Source organism: Beta vulgaris, chromosome 1, assembly GCF_026745355.1.
Source record: "Beta vulgaris subsp. vulgaris cultivar EL10 chromosome 1, EL10.2, whole genome shotgun sequence".
NCBI classification, from domain to species: domain Eukaryota; kingdom Viridiplantae; phylum Streptophyta; class Magnoliopsida; order Caryophyllales; family Amaranthaceae; genus Beta; species Beta vulgaris.
Window position 1 is genome coordinate 24,471,623 of NC_079202.1, and position 23,442 is coordinate 24,495,064.

Sequence of the window (23,442 nt, forward strand, 5' to 3'; positions counted from 1 at the left end):
TTGGTAAATATTTGATTAATGTGGGGCTACATTATTTTGAAGGGTTCATAGCAGCTAGAATTCACTATTTTGTGTATACTTGTTGATGACAGATAGAGTCTACAAACGAGGTTAAAGCTCTGTATTCCATGGAAGCAGAGTTTGCAAGGCCTTTGTGGGTTTTTGGTATGAGTTCTTATGAAATCATAGACAGTCGCGATCAAAACAACTTGATTGCTTGTAGCTACAGGTTTGTCTGTAAATTTGTGGATATGAAACCTAATCTCTTCTTTCCATGTTTCATGTATCTATTGTCTATTATAGCACTTGAATTGCTAAAACTTAATTTTTTTTTTGAAAGAGCAACTCTCTAGCACATTGCCAAGAATTAACATAAGGCATTTCGCATGTTGACGTATGCAAAATGAAGGAAAAAGATATATGAGGCCATTATACAAGGAAGTTGGCTACAGACATAGAGGAGAGGGCCCTTATGGGATTTGCAAAATAAATTAGTTAGGAGTGTAGTAGATTTTAATGCAGCTTGGGCTGTTAAAGGAAAGCTTGTAAAGGAGGTCATTCAAATAATTTGGGTGATAAACGCACTTAGGCTCCGTTTGGTAGGGCGTAAAACGTTTTCCTGGAAAACTGTTTTCCTCTATTTTCAGTTTTACATTGTTTGGTTGGCAAAGGAGTGTAAAACCATTTTCCCTTGGGGTAAAATTACTCTTCCAATGATGGAAAACCATTTTCCTTTCAAAATGAAGGGAAAACTATTTTCCTTATCTCTCTTGTACACTCCTCTCACTACCTCCTTACTTTCCCTTTCATTTTTCTTTCATTTCATCATTTTTATTTCATTTCATCATTTTTCTTACATCCAACCAAACAACGGAAAACTAATTTTGGAATTGTGTTTTCCATTGTAAATTGTTTTCCATGAAAATCATTTTACACTGAAAATATTTTACGCCCTACCAAACGGAGCCTTAGAGAAGATTTCTTTCTCCTCTCTAAAGTGTGTAGTTTGTATTGAGCAAATCAACATCTATCTATCGAACCATATCTTTTGTTCTTCCCTAGTTTTTTTATTTTATTTTTTATTTTATACTTTCCTTTGCATTTACTTGTAAATTTCTACTGATTTCTTAGCAAACTTGGTACTAGAGCATCTCCTTGGAGAATCCATGGCGCCTTTAGTAGTGGTACAACGATTTGACTCAATCGATAAAACAACAAAGGAAGTTGGTGAGTAGATGAAGAAGAGCATGTGAGAGGAGTTTTCGGAACTCACCTCTAAGTTTCTGGATGACATGATATAGACTTCAAGTAGTGACAAAGATTATCTACTGCTCATGCTTTGTAAGCTATTTGCTTAAGCTCCCTAGGCGATTAAGTACCTTAACAAAAAAATCAGAAGAAAGCTCAACAAAAAACTTTACATACATTACACTAAAATTGGCGAAGTATAGCTAAGCTTGTGTAACTAGCACCCTATGATACTTAGCACTAATTAAACTCAAAAATTGAACTTCTAAAGCATTTTTCTTATCTTTTACAAGAAGATTAGCATTTAAATTAATGGAGCTAGATGCTCCAGCATCATTCTCCCCCGGTTGAAATAAATCTTTTTTTGAATCAAAATCTTCATCCACATATCTAGGTCACCAACATTGAATGTTGCTGAATTATTACCCATTTCACTAGGTAATTCAATCTTGTATGATTGTTGTTGATCTTCTCCCACACCTTGAAAGGTCCATCACTTCTAGGTATGAGCTTGTTCTTCCTCCTTGATGGGAAATGCTCCTTCCTTAGGTTTTTATCGAAACCAAATCTCGTCGTTTGTAAATGACTTATTTTTTATTCTTGTTGGCTCTAACCTTGTATGCTTCATTCACCTTCTCAATTCTTACTTTGGCTTTGATTCGTTCATGTAGCTTCTTCATTTCTTTGGCCTTCAGTTCAGCTTCTTTGCTACTATGTACCTCAAGGAAGTAAATCAACACGACTTAAGGGATTAATCCCATAGTTTACGTCAAAAGAAAAAGGCTTTGTAGCATAAGTTGGTGACGGGTTGTAAGCAAACTCAGCTATCAACATGAGCTAGCTTTCGGTCCCAATCCCTTTGGAACTAGTTCACCAACGTCCTCAACAAGGTTTTTGAACGAAAAAGGAGTTTAGTACCTAGCATCTTCCACAAAGTCTTCCAAAAGTAGCTTAAGAACTTCACATCCTTGTGTGAAACAATGAACCTAGAAACACCATGAAGACAAATAATATCTTTAAAGAATAAATCAACAACATGAATAGCATCATCAGTTTTGTTATAAGGAATAAAATGACCTATTCTAGAGAATCTATCTGCCACCACCATGATTGCATCCTTGCCTCTTTGAGGTCTAGGCAAAGCTACAATGAAATCCATGCTCACATCTTCCCGTGGTTGATTAAGACTGGTAGAGGTGTATAGTGACCTTGGGGAAAAGTGCTATTAGCCTTTTGACATGTAGAATAAGGAGTAAGAACTCCATGAAAATCTCTAGCTAGCTTTGGCCAATAAAAGTACTCTTGGAGTACATATACTGTTTTGTTGATAGTCACCGGCTAGGCCTCCTCCATGAACTTCACGTATCAAGAGCTCCTTAAATACTCCCTGCGTCCCAGAATACTCTTGACACTTATCAAGGCATGTAGTTTTAGATGATAAGTTGTTGTTTGGTTATCAATTATTATTCTATTGAAAAGTAGATGTGATAGGAGTTAGTAGTTAGTAAGAGTAGTATTATTTTATTTCAAAAAGAGAGAATGTGGGCTATGGTTAGAGTTGGTAGGTAATAAGAGTGATATTATGTTATTTGAAGGAGAGAGAGAGTGGGCGAATAGTTATAAGGTAGAATGATTAAAATAATAGTGGGTCATATCCCAAAATAGAAATGTAAATAGTATTTCGGGACACATAAGCGGTTCTTATTCTTTTCTTAATGTATTGACCCAAAACCTCATTAATTGATCTTTACGGTGCTTCCTCTCTATCAATTAGATCTTTTTTTATCCATAGACATAGAAAAAGTATCTAGGCATATTTTGACTTCTATTAATATGAAGTTTCCTTCTTTGCTATAGCTCAAAGAAAAGAGTTCCGGGACGGAGGAAGTAACACTTTGGAATGCCTAGCTTCTTGTTTTTGAAAAGAAACCATCTTGGATAGAATAGGCGCAAAATGCACCCTCTTTAATGATAAGAGAAAAATCTAGATCATCTAAATATAACTCCTTAAGATTTGAGAATCCAAGAACTCGTGCCTCCATTGAAAGCATGGAATGCCTTCTTGATAATGCATTGCAACATTGTTAGACACTCCAATTTTATATTTAGAAAAAAATTTAAAAGATTAGAGAAATTCAACCCATTTAGCATGTGTTGCGCTCGCCTTAAATAATGAGTCCAATGCTCGAATGCTCAAACAATGATATAAAACTCCTTATCATAAGTGCTATAGTTGTTTCTTGGGTTGTTGTTTAATTTCTCGCTAAAGTAGGCAATGGGAAGCCAACCTTGAGTAAGAACAACTCCAATTCCAAATTAACTTGCATCACATTCAACTTCAAACACTTGACTGAAATCTAGTATGGCTAGAATAGTGCTTTCCATAGCTTGCTTTTGAGAGCTTCAAAAGCTCCTTGGACCGCTGGTGTCCAAGTAAAGGACCCCTTCTTGATGCACTTGGTCAATGGAGCTAAAAAAGTGCTAAAATCTTTGATAAATCTCGTGTAAAATGGAGCTAAACCATGAAAACTCCTCACCTCCGTGACATTGTTAGGAGTTGGCCATGATTTAATTGCTTCCACCTTGGCTTCATCGATAGCTATTCCATTTTTGGAGATAATGAACCCTAAAAACGAAACATTCGAAGTAAAGAACTCACACTTCTCCATCTTGGCATATAGCTTATTTTCTCTCAATTTGAGAAAAACCTTCCTCAGATGTTGCAAATATCATTAGAATTACACTACAACAAATAGCGCAATGAATGGTCTCGAATCTCAATACTTCGTGCATGAGTCTCATGAATGTGCTAGGAGCATTATTCAAACCAAAGGGTATCACATGCACTCAAACAAGCCACCCTTGGTTTTAAATGATGTTTTTTACTCATTGCCTTCTTTGATTCTGATTTGGTGATAACCACTTCTTAAATCAATTCTAGAAATATCTTCGAACCATGTAGCTCATCTAACCAATCGTCAAGTTTAGGAATAACATACCTATACTTAACTGTGATGTTGTTAGTGGCTCTACAATCCACGCACATCCTCATAGTTCCATCTCCGTTTGGCACCAAAAGAACCGGTACAAGTACAACGCATGAGCTTAGACATTATCTCACAAACCCTTTAGCTAAAAGTTCACTCACTTGCTTTTGTAACTCGTTAGCTTCTTGAGGATTAAATTTATAGGCTGGTTTGTTTGGTATTAGAGCTCCTAGAATGAGATTAATTTGGTGTTCAATCCCCCTCAGAGGTGGTAAACCATTTGGCAATATTTGCAAATGTTCTTGTTCATGTTTACTATGCACAAGAATATCATAAGAATACACTATAACAAATAGTGCAATGATTGGTCTCAATACTTCGTGCATGAGCCTCATGAATGTCTAGGAGCATTAGTGAAACCAAAGGGCATCACACGCCACTCAAACACGCCACCCTTTGGTTTTAAATGATGGTTTTTACTCATCACTTTCTTTGATTCTGATTTAGTGATAACCACTTCTTAAATCAATTTTTGAAAATATCTTCGAACCATGTAGCTCGTGTAACCAATCGTCAAGTATAGGAAGAGCATACCTATACTTAACTATGATGTTGTTAATGGCTCTACAATCCACGCACATCCTCATAGTTCCATTTTCTTTTGGCACTAAAAGAACTAGTACAACGCATGGGCTTAAACATTCTCTCACAAACCCGTTAGCTAGAAGTTCACTCGCTTTTGTAACTCTTTAGCTTTTTGAGGATTAAAACTATAGGCCCGTTTATGCAGTTGCTTCAATAGTATATTAAGCTATCTCCATATATTTACGTATATATATCTACATTCTTTGCATGACATATGCACTAAGCCTACTATAAGGCTAACAATTGGTATCAAGAGCTAGTGTCCTAAAATAATTTAATTTATTTTTGAGCAACATTCTCTATTATCTTTCGCATGACAACTCAAAGTATTAATCATCAAATGGTCCGTATTTTCAATGGGGAAAACTATGACTTTTGGGTTGTAAAAATAAAAACAATACGTAAGTCAAGAGATCTTTAGGACATTGTAGAAAATGGCCCACAAAAAGTGCTCCCACAACCTCAGAAACTCCCGTTAGTGGTGTTGATTTGTTGAACCTTCTAAGGAGGAAATAATCAAGGACCAAAATGCATTGCATATTCTACAAAATGCAATGACAGATGCTATATTTCTAAAAATAGTCACCGCTAAGACGGCAAAGAAGGCTTGTGATACACTTAACACCGAATTTCAAGGAAATGCCCAAGTTAGAGGCATTAAACTTCAAACCTTGATAGCAGAATTCGAAAACCTGACCATGTCTAATGATGAGAATATTAATCAATATTTCTCACGAGTCTCACAGACATTGTCAATCAAATAAGAATATATGGAGAAGATAATAAAAGAGGAGAATTATTTCCAATATGTTCACTAGCGTAACGAAGAAGTATGACACTCCTGTGTATTATCCAAAGTACAAAAAAATTATCAATGTTGTGTGAATTGGAAATGATTGGTTTATTTAAAGCACAAGAACAAAGGGATAAAAGCAGAACGGATCATAGTTCATCCGAAAAAGCTTTTCAAACCAAAAAAGTAATAGCAAAAAAATTGAGGGAAAATATAGTTCTAGCAATTCTGGAGGGAATAAAGTAAAATACCCTCCATGTAAGATTTGTAAGAGAACTAACCATCTAGAGAAAGACTGTAGATGGAAAGGAAAACCTCAATGTAACTTTTGCAAGATGTTTGGGCATATCGAGAAGGATTGAAGAAAGAAGCCAAAACAAGCTCAAGCCTAAAATTCTGAATGTCATGATGAAGATCATTTGTTCCATGCATGCCGGGCTTCACAAATATCCAAAGATGATGTATGGTTGGTCGATAGTGGATGTAGTAATCATATGACCAAGAATTCATCTTGTTTCATCACTTTGGATAAATCCGTAAGAATCCCCATAAGGATGGGTAATTGAGCAATTGTCCAATCAGGCGGTAAAGGTACTATTGCTATAGGAACAAAGGAAGAAGACTAATCAATAATGTTTTATATGTTCCAGAGAAAAACTTACTAAGCATGCCTCAGATGATGAAAAATGGATATTCAATTCACTTTGTAGGTAACATTTGCAAGATTCTTGATCCTTTACGGAGATTACAAAAGTGCCAATGACAAACAAGAGTTTCCCCGTGAAATAGTCATATTTAACATATTATACTTACAAAACTGAAAGCAATGAGATATATTGGTTATGGCATTGAAGGTTGGGTTATAGCAATACTGAATCCCTCCATATTTTATAAAAAAACCAGTTTGTCAAAGATATTCCAGAATTACATTACTATAAACATATTTGTGGACGTGCCAGCTTGTGCAAGTTTCCATTTTCTAAGGATGGAGCACGGAGAACTAGGAAATTGGAACTTGTACACACATATTTATATGGTCCTATGAAGACACTTTCAATGGATGGAAGTAAGTATTTTATTCATTTTATCAATGATTATGAAAAAAAAGTCACAAGTCTTCTCTATTTTCCTCAAATGGAAGAATCAAAGTGTTTATTTACTGAAAACCATAAGAAGTGATAATGGCACATAAATACACATCAACAAATTTTGACACATCAACTGACGGTTATATTCTCCTATCTCCATATATATATACGTAGATATATCTACATTCTTTGCTCAACATATGCACTAAGCCTACTAAAAGGCTAACAGTTTTGTCCTAACTACACAATTTACTATTTCCTTTTTCGGTATCTATGGAGCACTACATTCTCCCACCATAGAGGAGCAAACCCCTTAGTTTTACTACAACCACCTTAAAAGATTTTTCATCATCATAGCCTTTCAATTAAAAAATCCTATTACTCCTTGTCCACTCTAAAATGAATCTGGATTAAGGTTACTATCAAATTCCGGAACATCTAGCTTAGCACTAATTATACTCAAAAATTGAACTTCTAAAGCATTGTTCTTATCATTTACAAGAAGATTAGCATTTAAATTAATGGTGCTATTGGTGAAGCTTAGCACAACTTACTATGGACATGCTACTTGACGTGGAATGTGAAACCTAGGTGGGAAAATGTGTTGTGGCTGGTGACTCAAAACAATTGTAGAAGTGTTAGTGGTTGTTTTTTCAGAATTTGAGGCTACATGTGAAGATTTCTTAGCCATCACTCAATGCTTTCTTGAATTCTACCTTGAGGACAAGGTGGCTATTTGGGGGGGGGGGGGGGTAACACAAGCAATCAAGATGATGCATATCTGCTGCTGACATATGAAAGACGACGGGAAAAGGGCAATGAGGGCATTATACAAGGAAGTTCACTATAGATAATGAGGAGAGCTCTTTTTGGGAATTTGCAAAAATAAGTTGGTCTTAATAGTAGTGCACCTTTAGAGAAATCCCACCTGTCAAAAGTGGGTATTCATCTATCAATACAACTATATCTTCTTTCTTCCCTGTTTTTATTTCATTGTTCATTTTCCTGTGCATTTATTTCTAGACTTCTAGTGAAATCTTATTAGTAATCTATCCTAATCTGATAGTGGGACACTAAAGAGCCATTTATGAAGAAACCTAGGTTTTTCAACTGTCTTTTTGTTTCCAATAATAAATTGTGGGTGTTGCTACCTTGTTTTAATGATGAGGACTGATTATGTTGCAGGTTGAAAGGAAGATCATATATTGGAGTCCTTGATGATTCCCAGAGCTCTTTAACTCCTCTTGACATTCCTTTCACAGATATAAGCAACATTGTAACCATCCCATTCCCCCACTTACTCCTTTCAAGTTACTGGTAATTTTTATTTTGAACTGTCTTGTGGCAGTTTATAATATCTTCTTTTCTAAGCAGACATCAGGTCACAATTGCTTGTATATTGAGGGAGGATCTGCATTTCATCCATTGTCAGTGGCAAAGGTGCTTTAATCATCCATTGAGTATATCATTCGTTTTCTTTTTCTTATTGGCTTTATTTAAAGATACGCTACTATATCAGGGGGCTTGGTTACTGATTGGTTCTCTCTCCTAATTTACTTTGTCTGGTTTTCTAATCTCTCTCTCTCTTTCTTCTATTTCGTTTTTCCCGATTTCTTCTAAATTGGTACTGAATAATCTACATTTGTTGGTGAGCAGGTGGCCTTGGATGATAAAAAACGAAAAGTTGTGGATTTTAGCATTATGTGGTCTTCTTCGCCAGAAAGTTCAAAGTATGATCCATATTTTAGCTTACCAGAGTTCATTGAATTCCCTACAGAGATACCAGGACAAAATGCTTATGCATACTTCTATCCTCCCACTAACCCTGCCCATCAAGGTGGTCTTGGAGAAAAACCTCCACTGCTGCTGAAAAGTCATGGTATGAATTTCATTTGTGTGTGTGTATCGGATAAATAGACCGTATATGGAATGCGCTTAAGAATATGACTTGATGTATGACTTGATGCATTCCTTCTTTTTATATTTTATTTTTGATGTTTTTATCTACGATTCTCGCACTTGAGTACGAGTGTCAGACTAGATTTGGATCCAAATGATTGATGTTCTTGTGTTACAGGATTCGGGACACTGTGAGCGTTCTTTCTAATATTTTAAATATGATCATGTGAACCAGAAAATTTGCTTTCTTATGTATAAATAAGTGGAGTTTTATTATTTTATAGTTTTTGGCCAAATTCAAAGTGTTAAATACTATCGAATGGGGTAGAGAAGTGTTATCTTTTGAATAGATTCTGGGCAAGTTGAAGTGCTCAAGTATCATTCGACGTTCACTAATGTTTGGCCAAAGTTTGAAGAGTTCAAGTATCATTAGACGTAAAATTAGTAGCTTTTAGGTTTTGATTTTTTCTTTTTGAGGCATTTGGTATGTGTCTTTAGGCATCTCAGTTTCCAATGTGTTCCCGATTTGGTGAAGTATGACACATAGGTGTATCTTTGCTTCATTCCTGGGAACATTAGTCTTTAATTTTTGTAGAGTATGATATGCTACATCGTTCTGTTCTTCCCATTTTCTTTGTATTGTTTCTTTTATGAGGTAGGAAGTATCTGCATATTGATCATAGACTCTTCTAGAAGAGATAATTTCTCTTTGTTACACTTCAAATTACTTTCTCACTTGTTTGAAAACAATTTGTCAACTTACTTCTGATTATTCTAGCTTTTGCCTCCATTTTGATGTTAGAAGCTTATGCATTTGGTCTGAGACTCTTAATAAGGTCCATTTTACCTAAATTTTATCAGGAGGACCCACTGCAGAGACTCGTGCGATCCTCAATCTTAGCATACAGTACTGGACCAGTCGTGGTTGGGCATTTGTAGATGTAAACTATGGTGGAAGTACAGGTTAAATCTGCTTTTTACTCACTCACCTCACTCTTATCTGTAAGAAAAGCCAGTAGTTGCAAATTTCATATATTTACTTTTCATCTTTCCGATTGATGAAGGCCATTTAATTGTTATGCTAACCTGAAAAACCTATGGAGATATGAAAATCTATCTATTAGCCTTGTACAAAAAAAATTGTTGGGAGTGGTCAGTTTCAATCTCATGCTTTGTACCTGAAAGTAATCATTTTGCGGGATCAATAATTGTAACTTTCCTTTTCTCTAGGTTATGGAAGAGAATACCGGGAGCGTTTGTTGGGAAACTGGGGCATCATTGATGTTAATGATTGTTGCAGTTGTGCTAAATTTCTGGCAAGTTAACTTTATATATTCTTTCAGCCATGCTAAACTTGTTATTGTGCGACATGTTTTAAGAGTTGAGATAATTATATTTCTTAAATTGGCAGGTGGACAATGGAAAGGTAGATGGTGATCGACTTTGTATAACTGGAGGTTCTGCTGGTGGATATACGACCTTAGCCGCTCTTGCTTTTAAGGAGACTTTCAGAGCTGGGGCTTCTTTATATGGTGTAAGTGTGTCGGTTCTCTCTCTCTCCCCCCCCCCTTCCCCCGGCCAGTTCCTCTCTGTTTCTTCTTTAATGGTGGTAACTATTTTTGATCTCATTGCTAGAGATTTTGGAAATTGTTTCCCCTTACACCAAGGATTTTCACATTGGTGTTTACGCCCAATTATAAGAACGATAATTGAAATCCTTTCCAGTAAACCTATATATCGTCTTAAAAACTACTTTCCAGTTTCCTTTTTAGTTTTATGTACATCCGTTTAGCAAAGTTTAATTCATTTCTAGATATAATAAATCTTGAAAAATAATTTCAAATGCCATTTTATTACACTAATTTAAAACTACTTTCTCCGTCCAATTTTTTTAAGTTTCTTTCAGATATAATAAAAACGAAATGAAATTTATGTTTCTTTTAAGTTTAACTAATGTTATATGGAGAACCTATATAAATATAACTAAGAAAGGAGATAGAAATGAAACTCTATACTCGAAATATGGGTAATTGACTCGAAAGAAAAATATTTTCATAATGGGAATATAATTAATAGACAAAATAAAAGAAAATAGAATAATTCAAAATAAATGATGGGTGACAAACTAATCGAGGTGATAGTCACCTATAGATCTTTTCCCGTGCCTGTGTTGATGGGTGACAAATTGTGGAAAGCTTCAATATACCTTTCAAGTAGAGTTGATTTTGTTACTTTTGGAGTAACCATCTCACTGATTTGGTGTTGAATTGTATTTCAATGGTATGTATTTATGGCAGAATAACAAGGAATACGATGTTCAGCTATTCCCAGAAAGAACACAATATAGGAACTGTGTTTAACTGAATTTTAGTGTTTTAGAATAGTGTTCTCGTAAGCTCACAAAGTATAGAGGAAAAATATTTGTTGGTGGCCTCATAAGAGAACCTGATCATGAGAACAAATTAACATTTGCTCGTAATTTGTGAACGATTGTGTTTGTGACTCAATCCTTAAAAAAGCCTAATTTACCTATAAGGGAAACGGAGTAGTGCACTCATCCCTAGTACATCTGAATATTGCTAAATTTTGATTTGCCTTCTGGCTTCTGCTTCCTAACCTGTTTTATGTCATCTGTTGATGAACAGGTTGCAGACTTAAACTTACTTAGAGCTGAAACACACAAATTTGAATCGCATTATATTGACAATCTGGTTGGTAAGTAGTTTCTTTATCTTATTTTAAAATTTTGCAAGGACGCGCTTGCTTGCCATTCCATTGTATATGCTCTCATGTTATCCTATCTGAATGACTAAAGCTAGTATATCCTTTTTGCCGTTGTAGGGAATGAAAAAGCTTATTTTGAGAGGTCACCCATCAACTTTGCTAATGAATTTTCTTGTCCAATTATTCTCTTCCAGGGATTGGAAGATAAGGTATGTGATTCATAATGAGGATTTTATGAAATTGTCAGAACTTTTCTCAAAACAATATCTTTGATGGGTTTTACACGATGAGTAAAAGTATAGTGCATTAATTGAATTAGACCAGAACACAAATCTATAATTCGAAGAGTTGATGAGCAGAATCCACAAAGTTTGAGATTTATCAACGAAGGGTTACAAAAGACCCAATTTGAAGTGGAAGTCAACTCATAGGCACAATCTTGTCATTGAATCAAATCTCTATTTACAAACTAATCACCATTTACTATATATTACGGCAAATGGATGAAGCTTGAAACCCTGCACACTTTATAATGCAGGCCTTTACGTCATAATCAGATGACTAAGATTAAGTTAAATTATTCTCAACTCATTGTTCAAAAACTGGTTGCAGAGGTTCTTGCGCCCATTCTGATCCATGATCCATTTGAGTGATCCCTCCATTGTGTTGGCACTCCCTCCATATTCTAGAGGGTCGGAATCAAATTGACCACAGTTTCTGCCTTACCCTCTCGTTCCCGATTCACTAGGGGTAGCCTTCCCTGTACTTGTTCCAGTATCCTGTATTGAATCGAATTGCGTTACATGTGACACTGGTCAAGAATGAAAAATTTCATGGCTTGCAAATCTGTCTGGTGCAATATGAAGTTAACATTTATGTCTCTAAAGTTTCAAATTTATAGAACAAAAGAAGAGTACCGAGTATATCATCTTCACTTTCCAGGTTGTACCCCCTGACCAAGCTCGAGCAATCTACAAAGCATTGAAGGAGAAGGGTTTGCCTGTTGCTCTAGTAGAGTACGAAGGTGAACAACATGGATTTCGAAAGGTAGTCTCGTTTTTTCTTTTTTTAACATTTAAACTGATCAAAATAAATGGTTCTTTTTGCTACTATCTTTTTGGGAATTATTTATCAATTTTTGTTTTTTTTGTTGAATTATGCACAGGCTGAAAACATCAGGTTCACTGTTGAGCAACAAATTGTCTTCTTTGCACGCACGATTGGGAACTTCAAAGTTGCTGATGAAATTAATGCAATCAAGATTGATAACTTTGATTAATCGGCTGCAGCCTATGTGATTGCATTTTTGCTGGCGGATATGACTCATTTGTTGCCAGGGGCGGGTCCGGCGTGGGTTCAACTGAACTGACGAATAATATGGCGAAAAAAGAAGAAAATAATCGACAGAAAACTGAAAAACAAAAGTTATAAGCATGCTGCATCAATTCTATTCAGCTACAAGTGTTTGGTTCAGTGGTTGTTGGGTTCTCTGTCTTTGGCCCTTGTTTGACGCGGATTTTTCTTCCTTTTCAGTTTTCCCTTTTTTTTTTTTTTTAAATTTCTATTTTGTTGGCAATATCCTCGAGTTCTCCACAGATCTTTCTTTCCCTTTCCTTTGTATTTGTTTTCCTTTCTTTTAGCTTTAGTTTTTTAATTTTGTAAAACTATCTAGTTTGAGTGCTATTTTATTTAAATAATATAGACTCATCTTCCTATGTTATACCGAAAATGCATTCACGGCAAAAACATAAGCGTTTGGTTGATTTAGAGAAACATTCCAACACTTGAACATATATGAATAATTCAAATTTGAAATTATTCCTAGCAAATTTTATTTTATTCATTAGTTGTTTTTAGAACCCAAACTATGTCTTATAGTCATTCTACACATTGCTTTTCAACCTTTTGCATTCCAAAATTCAGCTTGTAAATAATTCATATCTACTTTGATTTTATTTCTTCCAAAAATTTTGAGAATTTTTTCAATTTTCTTTGTACATCTGTATATTTGAATGCTTAAACAAATACTATATTATTGTGGATGTATTTAAATTTTTAATCAAATTATTTCAATTTTTTAATAACTTCGAACGCTTGTGAGTCACATTCTAGATCCGCCACTGTTCGTGGTCTCTATAGTGATATGATCTAATTATTATAAAATTAATTATTATATAGTTTTGTTATTGTGTATCGATATACTCTTGATATTAATTGTTATATAATTAACTATTACATAGTTTTGTTATTGTGTGTTGATGAACTCTTGATATTAATTATTATATAATTAACTATTACATAGTTTTGTTATTGTTGATCCTTTCTTCTCTCATTAACTATAACTATATGATTAGTAGCTTAGATTAATTGGCACAAATGTAACACCCAACAAGAGCTTGGCTTTAACTCATGCATTTAATCTTCAAGCAGCATTTTTTCCCTTTCCTTAATTTCTTACGAGAGGGTGCGTTTTGTGGATAAGGTTTTCTTGTAGTTAGTTTTGCATTTCTACTTGAATACAATTCGATGATCATATCCTGAAGCGCTTGACAAATGCTTTCTGATTATGTTGTGTTCTGCTTCTGACGATCGTTGCTAGTTATCAAGTTGATGTTCGACCTCAATATCGCAGCTTATGAATCTACACAATGTATTTTCACACTGAAACACATGCTGGCTGGAGTATGGACATTGTTCCATCAAATTTACAACTTTTTTTTTTTGTTTAGGAAAGAAAACCGAGACTAATCCCAAAGGTAGCCTAAAAAATCTTGTGGATGATACGAGAGAAATCTAACATAAGGAGGGAAAGAGTCCCTAAGAGTGGAACAAGAGTGGCCTCTCTTAGCCATGAAATATGTTGCTTTATAAGCTTTCCTGTAAAAATACGAGGTTTTGATAGATCGCAGAATCCGAAAAGCAGCTTCTAAGTGAGATGATCTCGGCTTGTCCATAGAAATCGGCTGATCACTTTAGCCTATCAAATTGAAAGCTTGAAAAGTGCAAAAGGTTAGTACCTGCATCAACAATATTATTACAAATTTCCTAGAGGATACTCCAAATTTTCTTAATAGAATTAATAACAACAAGATTGTCACCTTCTATAATAATATTTTGAATGTTTAGCGAAATACCAGCTCTAATCCCTTCTCTGAGACCCTAAACTCCAACTTGGAGAATCGAGGGAAATGCCCAAGAGTCTTATCATTGATGAGTTTTAAAATATATACTGCAAGTGCACGGTGTCTGTTGTTAGTAGAAACTGGGAAATACGGGTCGATCCACAGGGCAATGAGTTCTATAAATTTGTGCTCAATTATTTAACTACTTCAAGAGTGAAATTTGATTGAAAGATTAATAACTAAACTAGAATAAACTTAAACACAAATGGATGGAAGTTTATCAAATAATTAAAAACCTATGGCAATCGATCGATCCACCATGCTTATACCAATTTAATCACTACAATATAATTCAACAATACATGGATTGAGGTTCGAATCATTAGAGTATTTTGTTAATCCTACGGTCAGGACTTAACACTCTTTGGTTAACATATGCTAGTACGGTCTCTCAAGATAATCAGATCTACCAATTGTAACAAGCCTCTAATGAGTATGATCTTTCGATTCTAACTCCTATTAGCTAAGCATAACCCATGATATTGCGCAATTACATGAATTAAGTTTGGCAAGAATATTGAATATAGGTATACCGAATAATGACCATGATTTTAGATTTATTTATGTTAGGTAACAATCACTCAATTAACGTGTATTTATGATACCATTTCGGTAGGTTTTATTCTTGGTAATAGTAAGGTTGTTAATTACATCAAATTCGGACTTTATTGGGATACTTTGCCATTACATGTTTGCCAAAACTCACTCATGTAACATATAATTATGATAGCGTTTTATTAGGACTTTTATAGGTAAAAGTAAATGTATTTTGATCATTTATTGGGAATAAGTAATTAGAATATCTATATGAAACGTTTTTAGCCGCTTATGATATGCATATTATAAACGATATTCACTAATTAAATATTATGTCATTCAAACATTATATGACCAATAGATCATAAAAAAGTTTATACCAAACCGATTTGTAACACATACACTAAAAGCAACAACAAAATATATTATATGTTACCATTCCCGAATACTACATCTAACATGAAAACATAAAAAACTCCTTCAACATAATCGTTTAGTATATTGAAAAAAAAAGAAACTTATATTTAAAACAACTTCAATTAATACTAACAACGATTATTAATTTTTGCTAGCTATTATAGTAATAGCTAACAAATACATCTTCATACTTCACTTCTCAATTAGAGTTTCCAAATAATCAATGATACACTTTGCTTCTTTTGTAGCAAGTTCCATAGCATTACGAAAAGAGATAAACATACCAATGTAACCTATAGTTTCCAAACCTTCTTCTTCTTCTATTTTATCTAAACCTTGAAGACATGTAGTAAGTTTCTCATCAACCATGGACCAATTGTCCAAGAATTCGAGCATTACCTTGTTAACCTCTTTCACATGCTTGGAAATTTCAAGATCTGTTACAAAAATTGATTACTTTTGATGTGTTAAACATCCAAAATAAGAAGCTTCAAAAAAGGGAATTTTTTGTAACAAAGACAATCGTTTTTTGGAGGTGATAAAATGAACAAATAGACCAAGTTGGTCTTTGTATAGAGTCCACATCCACGGTCTTCATTAGGTCAAATTTATTGATATTTGGTGGGACAATGTCATTAACTTTGTTAGGTAAATTGTAAGCTAATGTGATGGTGACCAAACAATAAAGTAGTCAAAAATAGTCAATGTTTCTACACATGGAAAATAAAATGCTTTGGAACTAATGAAGTAAATTATTGGTCAACATTGAATACTTAAAAAAAAATTGAAAGTGAAAAGAGAAATTATAGTTCAATATATATCATTGCCTAATTGGACATTATTAGAAATTTTAATAATTAACAAAAACAACAATAACAAAGAACATTTAAAATACTTGTTTGAACTACATTTTTGGCATCACCTAAAAGATAATCGGGCAACACTTTATTGTAAATATGACAACACTCCATATTGTTTAAATCAATGTCTTCAAAATAGTCATCATCAACTTTGTAAGCTCTTAGAGGAATGTATTATAGATCATATAATATCATATTCCAAAAATCAAAATATGGACGATAACCATCTATTGTTGTCTTATTGTAATCCCCCGTAATTTTATGAATTTTATAAATATATTTTAGTATTTATATATTTATATATAAACATAATTTAGTTTGAAATGATTTATTTATTTAAAGAAGGTTGACTATTTTGAAAGTCAAAAGAATTATTTTTAAGGATTTAAGAAAGTTCAAAAATTTTGTTTAAGCATGCTTTGAAAAATGTTTGAAATACTAATTTGATTTGGAAAAGAAGTTTATATGGCCTTGAAGAACCCAAAATTCTAAGTGGATTAGGAAAATAATTTCTATTGATGTTAGGAGTTCTAATTCATTAATCCTATTCATCATCAAACTTTATTTGAACCCAATCTTCTTTTCCTAAGCCCAAAAGGAAAAGCCTCTTTATAAATACCTTAGACCCAATTGTTTTACCACACAAAAAAATTATTAACTCTCCCTCCTCAAAGCAGCCGACTCTCATTCTCTCTATCTTCCACGTGATTTTTGTTTTTTCTTTTCCTCTCAATTTTTCTTTCTTCTTCGCTAAGAAACGTCACCACACCTCCATAATCATCATCCTTCGTGTGCACCGCTGCTGCCAGGCCTAGGGGTGTTCGCGGTTTGGGTTGGTGCGGTTTGGGATGTAACCCAACCCAAACCGCAAATATACGGTTTGACATTTTTCCAACCAAACCGCACCGCACTTTTGCCCAAACCAACCCAAACCGAACCGCACAAAACGGTTTGGTGCGGTTTGGTTTGCGGTTTAACCATTTTCTCCTCCGCGACATTAATTGTGTAATCTAAGACTAAAAAAAATTGTTAATAAGAGTCCAAATAGATATGAAGTTGACTTCATAATTAATCATAAATAATAATTTATCAAACGTGTTAAAGTTCTTTACCTCAAACTTCTTTTTTCAGTTTTACACTTCTATGTCGCCTTGTCAAGCGTATTTAAATTTTTTTAAAAAAAAAAATTAAAATTGCGGTTTGCGGTGCGGTTTTGGTTTACAAAAATTAAAACCCAACCCAAACCGCAAACCGCGGTTTGCTTGAAATCATAACCCAAACCGCAATTTTAAAACCGCAAACCAACCCAAACCGCAAAAAAACGGTTTGGGTTGTGGTTTGGTGCGGTCCAGACCGCACTCTGAACAGCCCTAGCCAGGCCTGCTGTTGTATTTTCGGTGCCTTGTTCTTCCTAGTTCTTATTTATTTGTTGGTTAAATTCTTTTCTTCCTCCTCAAGTTTTAATTAAAGATCATGTTTTTATGTTTTATTTTGGTACTAATCATGATTAATAACTTTAATTTACTGTTTTAATGATTAATTTTTTATTATATATATTATGTATTAAAAGAATAAAATTTCATATTTAATTATTATTTTTAGATTGAGTTTTTAATTATCAAAGCATGGATTTTTAGGGTGTTAAATATTGAAAAATCATAGTAGCATGTTATAAACTATGAGATTGATTTAAATTATGAATTTAAGCATGTTCAAGTATGTTTAAAGGGACTTTTATAATTTTAAAGTTGCTGGATTTTATTTAGAATATTGACTTTGATTTATATTGATTGTTCTAGACGGAGATTATTCAGTAGGTGACTTTTAAGCGATTAGAGGTGGCCTATCAGTTTTTTTTACACAAGATACATACATACCTATGTGCTATGTGATATAGTATCATGATTTCATAAGGAAAAGTTGTAGTATCATGTATAGGAACTTTGTAAGTTCATATGTGATTTCTAGTATGATTGGATTTTACATATTTTATGCCTGTGTGCAAATATGTTGATTTTGAGATTGATTATGAGTTGATTATCATGTTTGTATGGAATTATTGATGCAAGCGTGTGGATGAAAACTTTAGCTATTAATTCACATGTGGGAATTAATATATTGTTGTGATTGAATCATGTTGAACTATGTGTTCCCTTACAATATTTATTTTCACTACTTTATAAGAACCGTGGGCCTTATTTGGTAAGTTGATAAGTTATGCCTTTGAAAGGTAAGATTGATTGTTGGCTAGGTTCAACAAATAAGAAAGATTGAAATTAAAAAAAGTAATATTGGATCGTAAGTTGTGTGATCACTTATTAAATCCTAAGATAAAAAGAAGTTCGGTTGTGAATGTTTGATTTGATATTTCTGTGGTACTTGTGCGTGTCATAACGAGTAATAAATTGTAAATTACGTAAAGTGTAACTTGGATAGTAATAAACTTTAAATTGGTGCACGTCTAGAGTTGGAAAAACAGGAGTTAGGGTACATGGTGAGCGTGCCATGACTTTCCTGGAAAATGGATCGATCACCAAATCTATTTTTCAAAGGTTCCTCGATATCACATGTCATTCCAGAGTTGCGCCATTTCGTCTTCCTAGGTGAAGGCAAGTTTAGATAAGACAACTCGGTCCAATAACTATTCCATTAAAGCAATAAAAAGATGTTTAAAGTTTAGTTCAAATGTTATATTATTATTTATCTCTGCATGTTATTTATTAGTATTATGTTAGGAATGTTTATGATTGTTATTTGCTGATTACGTGCTTTGTTTGTGATTGTTGATCATGGCTTTGCCTTATTGATTCTGTGATGACCTATTTTGGTGAGCAGATTCTTTAGAGCATTGACGTCTATAGGTTTGCAGATGTTGCATCATTGAGATCTGGAAATGTAGAGCTTGTGTAAAAAATTGTTGTATCTATTACTTTAGTAGGAACATATTATATTAAGTTTGGTTTTGAAGTAGACATTTATAGAGTGTTTGGTTTTAAGTACTTATTTATTATATTAAAGTATGAAGTTTAGTTATATCTTTTCCGCAGCAAAATTCTGAATAAGTCGATACGTTATCACACGGGCGATAATGCTTTGGTAATTCTCTATGTTTTATATTGAAAAGGATTTCGGAAAAAGAGAATTTTCGTGGTGTTACACTTATTGTCTTCAACATATGCGCACACCTCATTGCTTCTATTGATATGAAATGTGGACATACTGGACACATGGTGGAAATAAAGATGCCCTCCACGAGATAGTGTTAAAATCACAGATTCAACATCAAAGAAATTCAAATATTCAATTTTAGGGGCTCACTTTTTGTTTGGACTATGGGATTGTATTAGGTTTTGTGGAGGGCATGGTATTGCTTTTGAGGTGGGGGAAGAAGTTGGCATGACAGTGCAAATTGAAAACACGAAAATGAGTACGTAGTGATGATGCATGACAAATCGTTACTATTTATACTAAAAAGAGCTTTGTAAAATATATAATTATTTTCGGATATTCATGTGGATGGTCTAGTTTATTAGGAAATTATAGTTGATTGCCAATTAACATGAATCATGCATGATTGATATTTTAATTTCATGACCATATACAAATTACAAAGGAAAACCGGAAGTATAATAATATGGGAGTGAATATATTTCGACCAAAATTAAATGGAATTGGAGATTATAAAATGACCTTGCCTTATTTATTTCACAATTTACACAAATCACCCATAATTATCTCAAATCACCCATAGTTAAGCCATATAATTGCCGAAATCTTATAAATTTTCGGACTCATCCAAGGCTAATCCTACGTGGACAACCTATATGATAGTTTTACATTGATTGTGCTCTAGAATTGCTTGGTGAACATGAGCTTGCCACGTAGGATTCAGGATTTTGCTTTAGATAATAATATAGATATCTCTACTCTCTCCTCCTTCTCCCTTCTTAGCACGTTATTTTTGTATTCTAGATTTTAGTTTAGTTTTCTTCTTCCTTTTCCTCTCTAGTTTTTTTAGTAAACCTTAGTTGTTATCCTTTATCATTAATTCATGAGTTTATTATTTTCATCTCTTTTCTTTCATTAATTTCTGTAATTATGTTTCCTTGGTAGATATAGTTTTTATTCTTTGTTTCATGACTGAGCAGTCTTATTTTCTAGTGACTAGGAATCCATGTTTATATGATATGATTATTGATTGATATTTATTGATGGTTTGATTAGTTACTTATATGTCTAATTGATTAGTGTTTTCATTGTTGATCTTTCAATATGATCAATTATATGATTAAATATTGCTAATATTGAGTCATAGATCGAGAGATAGTACTCTTCAGAGGCTTACCTACAATTAGCAAATCTTATTATATTAGCGACCGTACTGCATATGTTGATTTGAGAGCATGAAGACCCGACCGTAGGATTAACCTATGCTCTAGATATCTAATTAGTTGAACTATTAACGATATTTTGATAGATTATATATATGAACATGGTGAACCATTGCCCTAGATCCTTTTTAGTTTTATTTTTGTAGTTTGATTAGTTTAGAACTTTAATATTCACATATTCCTGATCTTGTTTAGTTTATCTATACCTTAGAAATTAGATTAAGGCGACCGTCTCTTGTGGATTCGACCCTATTTACCCTACTTTATTGTTAGAATGTTTTGCATAGTTTAGAACTTTAATATTCACATATTCCTGATCTTGTTTAGTTTATCTATACCTTAGAAATTAGATTAAGGCGACCGTCTCTTGTGGATTCGACCCTATTTACCCTACTTTATTGTTAGAATGTTTTGCATAAATTATTTTTGACAAGTGTATGAGAACCTATCAAAATTTGGCGCCGTTGTCGGGGAGACGATATTGTTTTATTTAGCTTTTATTGTTGGTGATACTAAACTGTATAATTTTTTTCTTCCTTTTATGAATAGTTTTTTTCCCCTCTCTATAGTGTGAAGTAATGGAGTCATATAATTATAGTTCAGAGAGATGATTTTCCTAATTATCAAGGGCATTATGATTATTCTGGTATTATAATGCGAATGATTATGTTTATGATGCATCATATGATTGTCAAAATTTACAAAATATGTGCTTGAATTCCTATGAGTATTCCCATTACCCTAATGAGTCTTATCTGTCTGATTATTCCCAATGTTATCAACCTGAAGTCAATAATTATTTTCAACCTAAAACATCAGAGCGTCATGAACTTTTTAACATCATGAAAGAGTATATTGTTAAACAACATGAAGAATTAAATGTATTGGCGCATGATTACCACAACATTGTGAAATCTATTGAATTACTTCTTGTGCAGCAGTCCACAAATCAACAGGTGATACTTGATGATACTGATATTAGAGTTGAGAATTATGAGGAGAAAGGTGTTGATTTGACTCATGATAATTTGGTAGAAGGTAAGGGTGTAATTGGTTGAGTTCAGAGCCGTCTTGAAGATTTTGGGGGTCCGGTTCTAACATGAAAATTGGGCCCCTAAATTTATAGAAAATAAAGATGGAAGGTTAGAGTTCTAAAGATGGAGAGTAGAAAATCTAAAAATAAATCATTGAAAAATTTATTAAGGGTGGGAAACAAGGGTGATTTCTTCAAATATGAAGTAAAATTTTCAAAATAATACTACCTCTGTTTTTATTTAGTTGCAACGTTTTGACTTTCATGCTTGCCAATGTACAATGTCAAATCGTTTTATCTCTAATTGTATGTAAGTAAAAATTATAAAAATTTGATATTATGAAAGCTTACATCGAAACGAATCAAACAAGACCCCACATGACTATATTTTGTTTAACATATAAATCAATAAATGTGGTCAAATAAGAGAACATGAATAGTGCAATTTGTCAAACGTTGCAACTAAAAAAGAACGGAGGTAGTATATTTTAGAGCCTTTATAGTTTTGGGGGGTGCTGTTGGGCTCCTTGCACACCCTCATCTACCCTTCTAGTTGAGTTAGTAGTTTGTGTCTCTATGTTGACGAATTCATGGTTGAGAGTGAAGTGTCTGACACTTTTTCGATAAACTTTTCATCTGCATATGAGTCTAAAGTTGAGAGTGAAATAGTGCATGAGTCTTTATCGGTTTCATCTGATACTATTTTTGAGTCTCATGTTCCATTCTCTCAAAAACTTGACATTATTCCTTCATGTCCTATATTATATCCTCCATTTTTCTTTTGTTCTCCCTTTTGATTGACTCTCATGAGATGACAATGTAAATAATGTAAAATTAGTTTATTTTCCTTCTTTTGAGTCATGTAAAAAGACTAACGATTTTTCTTTTTCTTGTAAATATAAATTTTCGTCTGATTTTTCTTTTTGTAGTTTTAATAATTTTTAGGACAAATTTTTTTCATTTTTCCTTTCCATTCTTATATAATATGTTCTGAGATATTTGCAAGAACATATGATAAGATTTTTAGAGCATGGAATTATTATGACTGATCTACTAATCTTAATATTTTTTTTAATTAATTGAATTCACTTGACTTCAATATTTTTACGTTAGTTATTTTTTTCATTTGTTGTTTTTGTGATTTCACTTGAATTCTCATTTTCTTATTTGAGTTAGTTTATTTTCATACTTTATACTTTGTCTTTGGATTCACTTAAATTCGTTTTTTTAAAAATTTGTTTTAGTCTACTAACGAGCTAACAAAATTTGCGAGTTATGTCGTTAAGGTTTGAAAGCATATACGGGTTGAAGTTGCGCGTTTGGACAAATTAGACGTAATAACAAACTTGTCGAGATCCCGCTACCCACCCATTGCTTAATGGGTCTTACACGCTGCATGCAGTGGCGGATCCAGGAATTTATGAATAGTTGGTCACTACCGACTAGGTTGCACAAAAATGGCTACGGGTACGGGTTCGGATACGCGTATCCATATAGGATAATCCATGAATTTAAAGAAAACTATTTCAAATAAAATCAATTTATGACTAATAATAGTTCATATTATAATAAAATAGTACCTAAAAATAGTACTTATTACAACCAAATAGCACTTAGAAAATATTACAATTATTCTCG

At 33.4% G+C, this 23,442-nt stretch overlaps 1 protein-coding gene across 3 annotated transcripts in view; it reads left to right on the forward strand.

Annotated features, from left to right (window-relative positions):
• LOC104899002 (hypothetical protein) overlaps nt 1-13,104 on the forward strand; it is a 36,390-nt gene extending 23,286 nt beyond the window's left edge. For 2 of the 3 annotated variants that reach the window (XM_010686143.4, XM_010686144.4), the window contains exons 8-18: nt 93-229; nt 7,947-8,037; nt 8,136-8,201; nt 8,418-8,640; nt 9,522-9,623; nt 9,891-9,976; nt 10,072-10,194; nt 11,306-11,375; nt 11,502-11,593; nt 12,327-12,431; nt 12,550-13,104. In XM_010686143.4, coding sequence (XP_010684445.2) covers nt 93-229; nt 7,947-8,037; nt 8,136-8,201; nt 8,418-8,640; nt 9,522-9,623; nt 9,891-9,976; nt 10,072-10,194; nt 11,306-11,375; nt 11,502-11,593; nt 12,327-12,431; nt 12,550-12,663 — 1,209 coding nt within the window. In that variant the 3' untranslated portion in view covers nt 12,664-13,104. The other variant, XM_019249619.3, reaches the window with a different exon arrangement.
• Nucleotides 13,105-23,442: the final 10,338 nt, after the last annotated feature.